This window comes from Micromys minutus (genome assembly GCF_963924665.1).
Source record: "Micromys minutus genome assembly, chromosome: 3".
Classification (NCBI taxonomy): Eukaryota; Metazoa; Chordata; class Mammalia; order Rodentia; family Muridae; genus Micromys; species Micromys minutus.
The window spans coordinates 77,365,409-77,378,285 of record NC_137972.1 but is presented as its reverse complement, the minus strand read 5'-3'; the positions used below and the strand labels follow the sequence as shown (position 1 = coordinate 77,378,285).

At 37.1% G+C, this 12,877-nt stretch overlaps 1 protein-coding gene across 4 annotated transcripts in view; it reads right to left on the bottom strand.

The window, feature by feature from the left end:
• The window catches only part of AGBL1 (AGBL carboxypeptidase 1), an 889,014-nt gene that overhangs the window by 558,002 nt on the left and 318,135 nt on the right, over nt 1-12,877 (bottom strand). For all 4 annotated transcript variants that reach the window (XM_080914790.1, XM_080914793.1, XM_080914791.1 and 1 more), the window contains one exon: nt 10,708-10,888. In XM_080914790.1, the coding sequence (XP_080770916.1) occupies nt 10,708-10,888 (181 nt within the window). The remainder of the gene's footprint in view (nt 1-10,707; nt 10,889-12,877) is intronic.

The following is a 12,877-nucleotide window of genomic DNA, read 5'->3' as shown; positions in this document are numbered from 1 at the left end:
CCAGGACTTCCAGTACTATGTTGAATAGATAGGGGGAGAGTGGTCAGCCATGTCTACTCCTTGATTTTAGAGGGATTGCTTCAAGTTTCCCACAGTTAAATTGGCTGTTGGTTTTCTGTATATTGTTTTTATTATGTTTAGGTATGGTCCTTAGATTCCTGCTCTTTCCAATACTTTTAACATGAAGGGGTGTTGAATTTTGTCAAATGCTTTCTCTGCATCTGGTGAGATGACCATGTGGTTTTTTTCTTTGAAATTGTTTATATGGTGGATTTCGTTGATGAATTTCTGTATATTAAATGATTCCTAAATCCCAGGGATGAAGCCTACTTGATCATGGTGAATGATCATTTTGCTGTGTTCTTTGATTTGGTTTATGATTTTGTTGACTATTTTCATTGCATCCCATAGGATTGGTATGTTGTGTTTTCTTTTTCATTAAATTCTAAAGAATTGTTAATTTCTTTCTTTATTTCTTCTTTGACCATGCTATCATTTAATAGAGCATTGTTTAGTTTCCAGGTGTATATGGGCTTTTTTTTTTTTTTTTTTTTTTTTTTTTTGTCTTTGTTGTTATTAAATCCAGCCTTAGTCCAAGGTGATCTGAAATGATGCATGGGAATATTTCAATCTTCTTATATCTATTGAGGCTCTTTTTGCGACTGATTATATGGTCAATTCTGGAGAAAGTGCTGTGAAGTGATGAGAAGGTGTATTCTATTGTTTTATGATGATATGTTCTATAGATATCTACTAGTTCCAATTGGTTCATAACCTCTGTTGGTTTCACTGTGTCCTTGTTCAGTTTCTGTTTCCATGATCCGTCCATTGATGAGAGTGGGGTGTTGATGTCTGCCACTATTAATGTGTGGGGTGCAATAATATTTTGAGCTTTATTGCAGTTTCTTTTATGAATATGGGTGCTCTTGTATTTGGAGCATATATGTTAAGGATTGAGAGTTCCTCCTGATAAATTTTCTCTGTAATCAGTAAAAAATGTTCTTCCTTATGTTTTCTGATGACTTTTGGTTGAAAATCTACTTTATTCGATATTAGAATGGCCACTCAAGCTTGCTTCTTAGGACAGTTTGCTTGGAAGTTTTTTCCCAACCTTTTACTCTGAGATAGTGTCTGTCTTTGTCTCTAAGATGAGTTTCTTGTATGCAGCAAAATGCTGGGTTGTGTTTATATATCCAGTCTGACAGTCTATGCCTTTTTATTGAGGAATTGAGTCCATTTATGTTAACAGATATTAAGAAATAGTGGTTGCTGATTCCTGCTATTTTTGCTTTTGTAGGTCAAATTTTCCTATGTGTCTTTCTTCTTTTGTTTTTCTTGCTTAGGTATTTTATTGTTTTTACTACGATATAGTTTCCCTCCTTGTATTGGGTTTTCCACCTATAATTCATTGTAGTGCTGGGTTTGTGGTCAGATATTGGGTAAATTTAGTTTTATCTTGGAATATCTTGAGAGTTTTGCTGGGTATAGCAGCTTGGGCTGACACTTGTGTTCTCTTAGGGTCTGCATGATGTCTGTCCTGAATCTTCTAGCTTTCATAGTCTCTGTTGAGAAGTCAGGTGTTATTATGATTCTTCTGCCTTTATGTGTTACATGACATTTTTCCCTTAGTGCTTTTAATATTCTTTCTTAGCTTTGGGAACTTGGCATTTTGACTATTATGTGTTGGGAGGAATTTCTTTTCGGGTTCACTTTTTTGGAGTTCTGTAGGCTTCTTTTATGCTCATGGTCATCTCATTCTTAAGGGTAGGGAAGTTTTCTTTGACGATTTTGTTAAAGATATTTACTCTGCCTCTTAGTTAATATTCTTCGCCCTCTTCTATTCCTGTCATCCTTAGGTTTGGTCTTCTAATTGTGTCCTGGATCTCCTAGACATTTTAGGTAAGGAGCTTTTTGGCTTTTGCATCTTCTCTGACTGTTTTGTCTATATTTTCAATGTTGTCTTTGTCCCCTGAGATTCTCTCTTCCATCCCTTGTAGTCTGTTGGAGATGCCTGCATCTCTGACTCCTGATTTCTTTTTTAGGTTTTCTACCTCCAGGGTTGTCTCCATTAGTGTTTTCTTTAATGTTTTCATTTCCATTTTAAATTTCTTCTTCAATTCCTTCATTTCTTTGGTTCTGTTTTCCTCTAGTTCTTTGATTTCTTTGAGTGTTTTTCTTGTTTCCTCTTTAAAAGCTTCTATTTGATTATTCTTTTCCTCCCATTCTTCTTTAAGTATCTCTATAATAAGCTTCAGGTATGATTTCCGGTCTGAGTCTTCTTTTTCTGTAGTGTTTGGCATTCAGCTGTTTGCTGTGATGGAAGAGCTGTGTTCTGGTGTTGCCAGGTTGTCTTGGTTTCCCTTGGGTAAGTTCTTTTGCTTTCGTCTTGCCATCTTACTGTCTGTGATTATACTTGGTCTTGTTGTCAGTCTCTCTTATATACCTGACCTGTGTCCCTGGATCTCCGCTGTTCCCGGTGGCAGATGGCCTGAGTGTTTGTTCTGCTTGCAAGGGCCCTCTGGTTGGAAACTGAGTCTCTATGGCAGAGTTTCTGCTCCCCTGAACCAATGGGGGGAGCTCTTTTCTTGTGCTTCACACAGATGTCTCTGCACCCCAACTACTCACAGTGCAGTCTCACCAGGCCTTCCTGCCTGGATTTCTACTGTTCCTAGTGGCAGATGGCCTGAGCACCTATCTGCACGCACTGGCCTGCCGGGTGGAAACCATGTCCCTACAACAGAGTTCCTGCTCCCCAGAACTGATAAGAATGGCGTGCTTTTTGGGCGTTCTGCTCAGACCTCTCTTCGCCCTGGCTACTTGCAGGACAGTCACACCAGGTCTGTGTCCCTGGATCTCATCTGTTCCTCTTTTTATATGTTTCCACATGGAAGTTTCATGGAAGTTTATTTTGGTTGATTCTTCCTCTTCCCAGTCTCCCTAATTTATCTGTCTGTCCTCATCTTTTTCCAGTGTTCCTTCTTGCCCCCATTTCTATAATACTAAACTTTCTACAGAGTATAGCTTTTCTAAGTTTTGTATTCTCTGCATATATGTACATGCACTACATGTGTTTCTGGAGCCCATGGAGACCAGAAGAGAGTACTTGATGACCTAGAACAGTTTTGGAAAAATTGTGAGGCTGACATATAAGTTTTGGAAACTGAAACAAGATCCTCTGCAGGAGTAGCAGTTGTGATTAACCATAGAATATATTTTTTTATCCCCTTGGAAACAGTGGACCTTTTTATTAAACAGAATCACACCTACATGGTGCAAAGATGCACACATTTAAGTAGAACATGGGTGGTTCATCCCTACAGTCTCAACACTTAGGAGGCAGAGACAAGAGTAATGCTATGAATCTGGGGCCAGCCTGGATCCCATCAAGAGTTCCAAGCCAGAAATTCTATTTCAAAGAAATAAATTAAAATAAAACATATCAAGCCAAATGGAACTGTATATCAGGTACTTGATCTAAGGACATCTTGTTTGCTATGAAGAGCAGCCAGTTAGGCACAGTGATTAGAATCCCTCCCTAGTTGGCTTCTATAGAGGTTCTAGACATAAAATGCACTAGGGAAAGAATGGCACAATTCCTGTGACCAACTGTTAATCAAATGACTGGAGAAGATGAAGGCCAGTGGTACTTTTCTATAGAACTTCTCCATCCTCCCAGGTACAACAACTACACTTCTGGCAACAAACCAGCAGCAAGAATGTCTAATCGGCATTTGGCATTTGAAATAAGACCACTCCAAACTCCTTCATCCTCTATCCCACGCCCCATTGCCCACTGAAACCCTAACCAGGTCAGTGTCTGACATAGTTTGCTTTCTTTTGCTATCACCTATGATCAATATCATTACTCAAAGTAACCTGGAGAAAGAAAGAGTATTTGGTGCACACTTCCATAACAGTGTATCACTAATGGAAGGAAGTCAGGACACAAATCAAGTAGGAACCAAGAGGCAGGAAGTAAAGCAGAGACCATGAAGAAAAGACCCTTGCTGTCTCATTCCATCTGGCTAGCTCAACTACCATTCCTAGATTTTCTTTTTTTTCTTTCTTTTTTATTTAAACAACTTTATTTTTAAAACAGTAATAAATGCACAGATTTTTAAAAGCATTTTTGCATAAAACTATATGACTATATTTTTCTCATTCTTGATTGTTTTAAAGGCTTGGTAGAATGTATTGAAATCTGACTAGTTACAATAAGCATAAAGTACATAAACATAGCATGAAAATAGTCAGTTTTCTTGGTGTGTAAAGATTAAACATAAAGATTTTTAAATACCAAGAATTGCCACAAGACTATATTCTTAGCAATTGAATTGTTAATGATTTAAGGTCTAGGTATACCAAACTCGGAGAAGGTACTATACACTTATTTTTTTTTTCTAAGAAAGACTGAGACATCGACTTTCTGGCCTTTCTTCTTTTGGGCTTCATGTGGTCTGTCAGTTGTTTCTTGGTTATTCAGAGCTTTCTGGGGCTAATGTCCAATTATCAGTGATTGCACATCTGTTCTCTTGTGACTGGGTTATGTCACTCAGGATGATATTCTCTAGATCCAGCCATTTGCCTAGGAATTTCGTAAAGGCGTTGTTTCTAATAGCTGAGTAGTAATCCACACAAAACCAGGTACACTGAAACTATTAGAAGAGAAAGTGGGGGAAAGCTTTGAACATATAGGCACAGGGGAAATTTTCCTGAACAGAACACCAATGGCTTGTAGTCTAAGATCAAGAATTGATAAATGAGACTTACTGAGATTGCAAAGTTTCTGTAAGGCTAAGGACACTGTCAGAAAAACAAAACAGCAGCCAACAGACTGGGAAAGATTCTTTACCAATTCCACATCTGATAGAGGTCTAACATCAAATATATACAAGAACTCAAGAAGTTAGACTCCAGAAAATTAAACAATCCTATTAAAAATGGGGCACAGAGCTAAACAAATAATTCTCAACTGAGGAATATAGAATGTCTGAGAAGCCCCTAAGGAAATGCTCAACATCCTTAGTCAACAGGGAAATGCAAATCAAAAAAACACTAAGATTCCATCTCACACCAGTCAGAATGACTAAGATCAAATACTCAGATGACAGCAGATGCTGGTGAGTATGTGGAGAAAGAGGAACACTCTTCCACTGTTGGTGGGGTTGTAATCTGATACATCCACTCTGGAAATCAGTCTGGCAGTTACTTAGGAAATTGGACATAGTATTACCTGAAGACCCAGTTATTCCACTTCTTAGCATATACCCCAAAGATGTTCTATCATATAATAAGGTCACATGCTCCACCATGTTCATAGCAGCCTTATTTATAATAGCCAGAAGCTGGAAAGAACCCAGACGTCCATCAGTGAATGAATGGTTGCCAAAATTTTGGTACTTTTCTAGATTTTCTAAATCCACAACTCAGACATAACCCAGTGGCTTGAGCCCTCCTATATCAATTTAAAATTGAGAAAACACAGACATGGTCCAGCACAGTTTCATCTATACAATTCCTCCACTGAGGTTTCCTCTTCCCAAGCGACTATGGGTTATATCAAAGTGACAGCTTCTGATAACTGTGACAGTCCTCCCTCAGGTTTCAATCCCTTAGCATTTGGAGTAGCAACTCAAGACTGTAGATGCTGACACATTGATCACTGCCATTTTCTCCCTCCATCCTCACAGGAAATACCTGTTTCTTCTGTTTTCAGTCATTTATTGATCTTGTTACATCTGGTTGTAACAATTAGACATGTATCATTGGTCCAGACCAATCAATCATGGCATGGATCATAGTGAGAATAAAATAATACAACTTAAGTAAAATAATTAGGTATATTCTTGAAGTAACTGAATATTTTTTATGACAGGTATGAAAGTAATCTTCTTGTAGGAAGGTAAAGCCTTCATAGCCCGCCATAGAATAGACTATTGGACCAAACTTGAAATGGTCTCAAGATTGATATGGTTGCTGAGATATTTTTCAGTGATTTTTATACTTTGAATTGTTTCCTCTCATACATTATGCTGTTACTTTTAAAACGCCTCGTTGTGTTTCCTTGCGTTAGGTCTTGTGCTTATTGTTGTTGTTTGTGCCTGGTCCACCACGCGTTTGGAAGAAGATAATCATGTTTACAGATTTGGACATATTCCTAGGATCAACATGCTCAGATCCTGTAAATAAAGCACCAGGCTTTGCAAGAATTATACCGATGCTATTATCAACACCCAGAATTTAAAAATAAAAAATGAGAATCAGGCTTTCCCTGTTCCCCCCAAATTCTCCATATTTATATGATATCTACACCAATGTAGCAGCTTGAAAGCCATCTATCTCCCTTCTCCTTCATTCCCACTATAATTTATCTACCACCCTTTCTGATTTAACCTGGTTTGCTAATTTTCATTCTCTTCTATCCCCTGTTGAGAAGAATTATAAGTCTTAGAACAACTGCATTGCTTCTGTCTCATAGAGAACTCAGCCTAGTTCAGTACATAGACCAGTCAGGAGATGTGAAATTATTTCTTTTAGAATGAATCATAACAGATGTATTGTTGTATTTGTTTCCATGTTCAGACTTTCCTTGTTAAGGGATACTTGACTTAACAAGACTCACTATATTTTTCTTGCTAGAAATTCTGGCTGTATGTCTCTGACCACTATTATCAAACTCTCCCGGTTATCCTCAGAGGTTCCATCACCAATGCTACAAAAGGAAACTGTTCTATTATGACACATGTTTGCAAGCTCCATGATGGTCCATGGTAAGTTTTAAATTAAAAGTTTGTTATGGGGCTGGGAAAAATACCTTGATCAGGAAAGCACTTGCCCTCCAAGAATTAGAAGGTAAATTTGGTCCCCAGAACAAATATTAGAAACCAAAGAGCTGGATGCGACAGCTAGCACTTGAAATTCCAGAACTTAAAAACAGGTAGCTCACTGGGGTTCTCTGATCATCCATCCTACCTGGCATATCCCAAGCCAGTAAAATACAGATGAATAGTGTATTAGTCAAGGTCCTCTAAAGGAAAAAATTATGGAAGTGTGTGTGTGTGTGTGTGTGTGTGTGTCTGTATGTAGAAGAGAGAAAGAGAGCAAGATAGATAGAGAGAGACTTAGTGGATATAAAATACATAATTAAATTGTATATTTATATAATATATTTTATATTTCATATATTTTATATGAAATGGTTACTTACTGTAATGACTGACATGCTATGGCCTAAGTAGTCCAAGGATGGCTTTATCCTAACCAAAGAGCCATCACTCCAGTATTTGTTCAGTCAACAAAACAAAATACCTCAGCAGTTCCAATCTGATATTAGGATCCCAGGAAATACATGGAGAGTCGCTGGTCTTCTGCCTATATTGGAATCCCAAAGATATAGATTCTAATACAAGTGAGGAAATGACTCAGCAACAAGATACATAAATTTGTCAGAGTGAGAGTCGGAAGGCCAAAAAAAAAAAAAAAATGTTTTCTTCTCCCTTGTTCTTTTATGTAGACTGCCACTAGAAAGCATGGCCTTGTTGGGGACTGAAGGGGTCTTCTAACTTCAAATGACTCAATAAGAAAATCCCTTACATATGTGCCCAGATGCTTGGGTGTTAGTTCATTCTAGATGTAGTTGAATTAGCAGCCAAAATTATTCACTCTAGTCATCATCTGAGGAACAACACCTAAAACTATTTGTTCTCCATATATGTACACGCACATGCATTTGCACAAATACCTGATCACATGCATAGAAGCAAATTTATAAGGACATAAAGTGTAGTCTAGCTCTAATTGGCCTGGTGATGTTTGGAGTCACTAATAACATACAAAGATTATCTCATTTTAGTCAAACATGCACATAGTACTTCTGGCACTTAAGATGTGTGTTAATAGCATTTTGTCTAGAGAAAATCAGTGACATTCCGAACATCGGGAATGACAATCATAAATAATGTTGAGATGAACTGAATCAAGCTTGGGGAATATTTTTAATGGGGAAATCAAAATGTGTACAGGAATAATTTGATTTGTTCATGGAAAACTGTCTACAATAGTTGAAGGTCAGAGAACAGAGGCAAACATACAATAAAAGTAAGCACTCACTGAATTATATGCAATGTTGTAGGCATGACCAGGCAATGGAATATCAATTACAGAAGTATCTCAAGTGAAACTTAGAGGAAGCACATTTTAAGTCCACGCTGAAATGAGCTCAGGACCTAGAATTTTAAGGTCTATACTGTGAAATGCCATGTATTCATGGCAGCATTGAGTCCTTTACATAATGATAGTTTATGAACTGCTGATTATTCTATCTGTAAAAAGTATTGCAATTTTCAAGTCCTTCCCAATGATTCTTGTTTGTTCAGTCCAAGTGATCTACAAAGTGCCTGTGGCTCTATGATGAAATATGTTATATAAATAAAAGAGCAATCGGGGTCATAATAAATAATAGTAATGATGATAAATGCCATTGTCACTGGGAAAAAGCTGCCCTGCCATTTGAAAAACACAGTAACCAGCTGTGAGCTGGAAATAATGTGTGCACCAGCCAGCACACTCCTCAGTGACTAAAACCCCATTAACTTTGTCCAAAGACTTAGAGCAAGCCCTAATTTGAAGGTATGAGTATTTGAAGTAGAAGGAGCTTCAACACTTAATTACAGAATTTAAACATGAAATCCCCAAATTTTGGGTAAGTGAGACTCTTATTCCCAGACATGTCAATTTAGAGTACATTATCATCTTCCACCCAAGGGAAAAACTGAGTAGATTAGGGGACATCCAGAGTTCCTGGTCAGTTGACATTCCTAGTCTGACACTCTTTCCAACTTCTTTCTGACCCCTGATAGTTCCATGGAAAGAAAGAAGTGAGCCAAGTTGGATAATACAATATCCATCTCTCTCAAATACCTTCCTTAGCTGTTTTTCATCCTTGCAGGCTGAGAAAAACTGCTAGTCAAATTCTTGGCTGCTCAAGCAGAGAGCAACCAGGGATCGACTGTGGATTGAGAGGAACAGATGTCAGGAGCCAGCTGAATTCTGGCTAACTTTAAAAGACACTACTCCAGGGCCTGATCCAGTTTAAGATCCTAGAGGCCTCATTGCTGCCAAAGGAGACTAATGCTCTTCATTGAAGAGCCTAGCCTCCTGATCCTCTATGCATTCAGCACTGAGCAGTCCTCATCAAACAGTCTCTATCAAAATAAATAAATAAATAAATAAATAAATAAATAAATAAATAAATAAATAAAAATAAAAATCAAGGAAAAAATTAATCAATTAGTAATCAAGAAAGAAAATAAACAAGTAAATAAATAAATAGCTTTGAACAACTGAGCTAACCTAGTTGTGTTAGTATAATATATTAAATACAGATTGGTATACTTTTTCTTCATTTCTTTTTCTCTCTTCATTTATACTTCTTTCATTCATTCTTTCCTTTTTGTGTCTAACTATTACTTTTATAGTCTATAGCCTTAATTGATTTGCATTGACATGCCTTGACATATTACACATTTTGAATTTGTCTTAGTTCTTTTATGTTATATATTTTTAATTTTATACTACATTTTATATAATCATATATTATATTCTATATAATATATATAGAATACTTGTGTTCTATATAATACATATATGTTATATATTGTCATTATATTCTTAACACTTTAAATTTAATCTATCTTTATAGTTATCAGAAAAGAAGTCTATAGGGGTTGTTTAATATTTCTTTTTTTTCTTTAAAGGATTAACCATTCATTATTTTTATTTAAGTCTCTTGATCATTTATAAGTTTTTGTGTTTTTTTATGACCCTTTATATTTGTTGTTTTCCAACCTTTTACTGACCCCATATTTTATTTTATCTAAATTTAATTTTTGTTTCAATGTTAATAATATTTTAAAGCATCATTTTCATTTTAGTCTTTGAAATTTTTCCTTACATTATTTTATGCTCATGTCTCATTCTGTTTATCTATGAAACAGAATCTCCATTCTTATAGGACAAAGAGCTATCTCTTACCAAAAAGGGCTAAATGTGTATCTGTGAATGTTAATCCTGCCAATCCCTGGTTATTTGACCTTAGGGCCCTCATTTGAGCCTGAGCTCAGACTTGGAGGCCTCCTGACAGACCTCAGAGTTTTGTTTCCTGATACATCCTAAAGATATGCAGAAACATTTTGAAAATAAAGATACCACACTTCTCTTTTCTAAGCAACACTCTTTTCCATTGATATAAAACTCTTATTTTAATTATATCCAGAAACCAGTAATTTATAACTGATAAATATGTCTTAGCAGCTACAAGTAATACTAGTGCAGAAGCATTGGTAGTCACTGTGAAGACTAATGGACTAAAACCTGAAATGCCACTGGGTCACCAAGTAAACTGGGGAAACTTTGGAGGACCCCGTATAACCACCTTTTTTTATGAATGAAGCACTAGACTAGGTTACTTGTGAGACCTTCTGGTACTAAATACTTGTGTTTTCATCCATTTCTATTTAAAGAAATACCATGAGACATAGACAAATGTGTATGGAGGGCACATTGTTAATTGTTTCAGACAGAAGGAGCCCAAGGAGGACTCTGTAGAGTACCAAGGCCTCTACATTTATGCCCCTTAGATGAGATGGCAGTGGCACTACAGTGACACAAATACAGTAGCAGATCCATTGGGCCAGACAGGTGACATACTTGCCGTTGATGACACCATCTGGGTTGAGCATAGGGATGATCTTGAACACGAAGTTTTCCCTCAGGAGCTTTGCTACAGGGTCACTGCTCACTAGGAACTCCAAGGTCCCCTTCATCACCCAGCTGGCATTGCTCTCTCCTGGGTGAACTCTGGCTGTGATCACCTGATATGGACGGCAGCCTGCAGGAAAGGAGGCACAAAAATGAAACCTAGATGTGTTTTTCATTTCCATCTCCAGAGTCTCGGGGGGCGGGGGGGAAGGAAGGGCATGTAGTCAGTCCTAAGTAGGTCGTTTTGATATATATGATCTACATTTATCCATTTTCCATCTGTCTCCAGAAACCTCGAGACTCAAGAGAGTGAGGACATCAAGGCTTTAGGCTGTTATCAAAGCAAAGTACTTTGTGGTATGATAAAAAACCACAAAGCAGATTTTAAACCAATTAACTCTCCACAGTCCATTAGCAAGATGCTGGATATCAAAGATCTCAGACTGAGTCTTATCTTGATCATGTCCCAGCTCTGAGATTTTAGGCAAATGACTAAATCTCTTGGTGCCCATTTCCTAACCTGTAAAATGGGGTTATTTGTAATAATGTCTGCATGTCGTTAGAGAAACAAAAGCATGTAAATAAACATGTCAAATATAATTTCTGCTATTCAGTCCATGTTAGCTCACTTCTATTCAACTGCAGTCTATGGGGGTTGTTTGGGGGTTAGCCCTTCCATTTCCTAGCAGAGAGAGAAAGCAAGGAGAGAGGTTATGAGTGGATGATTGAAAGACACGAAATCTGATCTTTCAAAGGAAGAGATCAACACCTGCAGAGCTGCAGACATACCCTTAATATGACTTCCTTTACTTTGGAAAGGGAGTAATGGAAATACTGAGTCACAGAAAGTGACCACGTATGTCTCATGGAGGCTGCATCAGTGATAGACAGAGAAGTTCACTGTTTTACCTTTTATTCACAGGAGACAGCATAGGCACCCAAGCACTGAAATATATTCTTGACCATACCTGGGCTCACACAGAAAGGTGTTTGATGTGTTTATTGTTCTGTCTGTTTTGGTGGTAGAGATTGCTCCTAATACCCTACACATGCTAGGCAAGTGATCTACTGTCTACTGTATCTCCAGCCTGAAGAAGGTTCTGTGAGTGACTACTAATGTCTATTCTCCATATACTGGGAGATAAGGAAAAAAAATAAGGCAGCATACCAATCAATTCACTTTTGTCAACTGTAAACACATGGCCAAATCTGCGGATGCACTGTTTTCAGACTCCCTTTTTATTTTGTATCCTCACCTAGTTTTTGAATGTTCCTAATCTTGCTCTAATAATAAGAACTGTTTGCTGATCATAAATAAATTTAGTCACTAAACAGCCTAAAGGTTGATGAAGAAATAATTTCATTACATATAGTTTGAACTAGTCCAAACTAAATGAGGCCATTGTTCTTTTCAATGGTAGAGATTTATTTAAATAAGGAAATAAACTTTACCTCTCATTACACACAAGGACACAAAAATATAAACCCGAGTAACTATTGATCACAAGTCTGAAGAGCAAACAAAAAAATATACAAAAGAGCTTTATATCCTTGATTTATGTTAATATTACCAGTTAAGACCAAAAGATCCACTCATTAACTTTCAAATTTCTACCACCGGTCATTGATTCAGAGGTCTAGACAGACGGGCCATAGATCAAGGCACGTTTACTAACTACAGAGAGAGCAGTCTGTTTCAGTTCCTTTTAAGCCATCTATACATTAGAGGTAATTTTCAGCTATTCATTTCCTTAAGCAAGTGTCTTGAACCTATTACAGGAACAGCAACAGACACAGGTTATAAACGTGAAATAAATGAAATATCTTGTTCTAGAAGAGGCCATGGCATTTAGCTGTAGTGACACATATGCAAGTATACAATGACAAAAGACCTAATGTTAGTATGTGAAAAGCACCAAAGATAGATCTGAGAAGAGGGACATTTCCATGATGGTATTTGGACTGGGCTTAAAATATAAACAATGTTTTATCAGACAAGAAAGGTGAAAGGATCTTTAAAAATAGAAAGGAAATAAGAAAGTTGATGATAAACAAGAGAAGAGGAGGAGGAAGAATAAGATGTCAGTGCACTATAAAATGAAGAGATGCTACAGTGTTT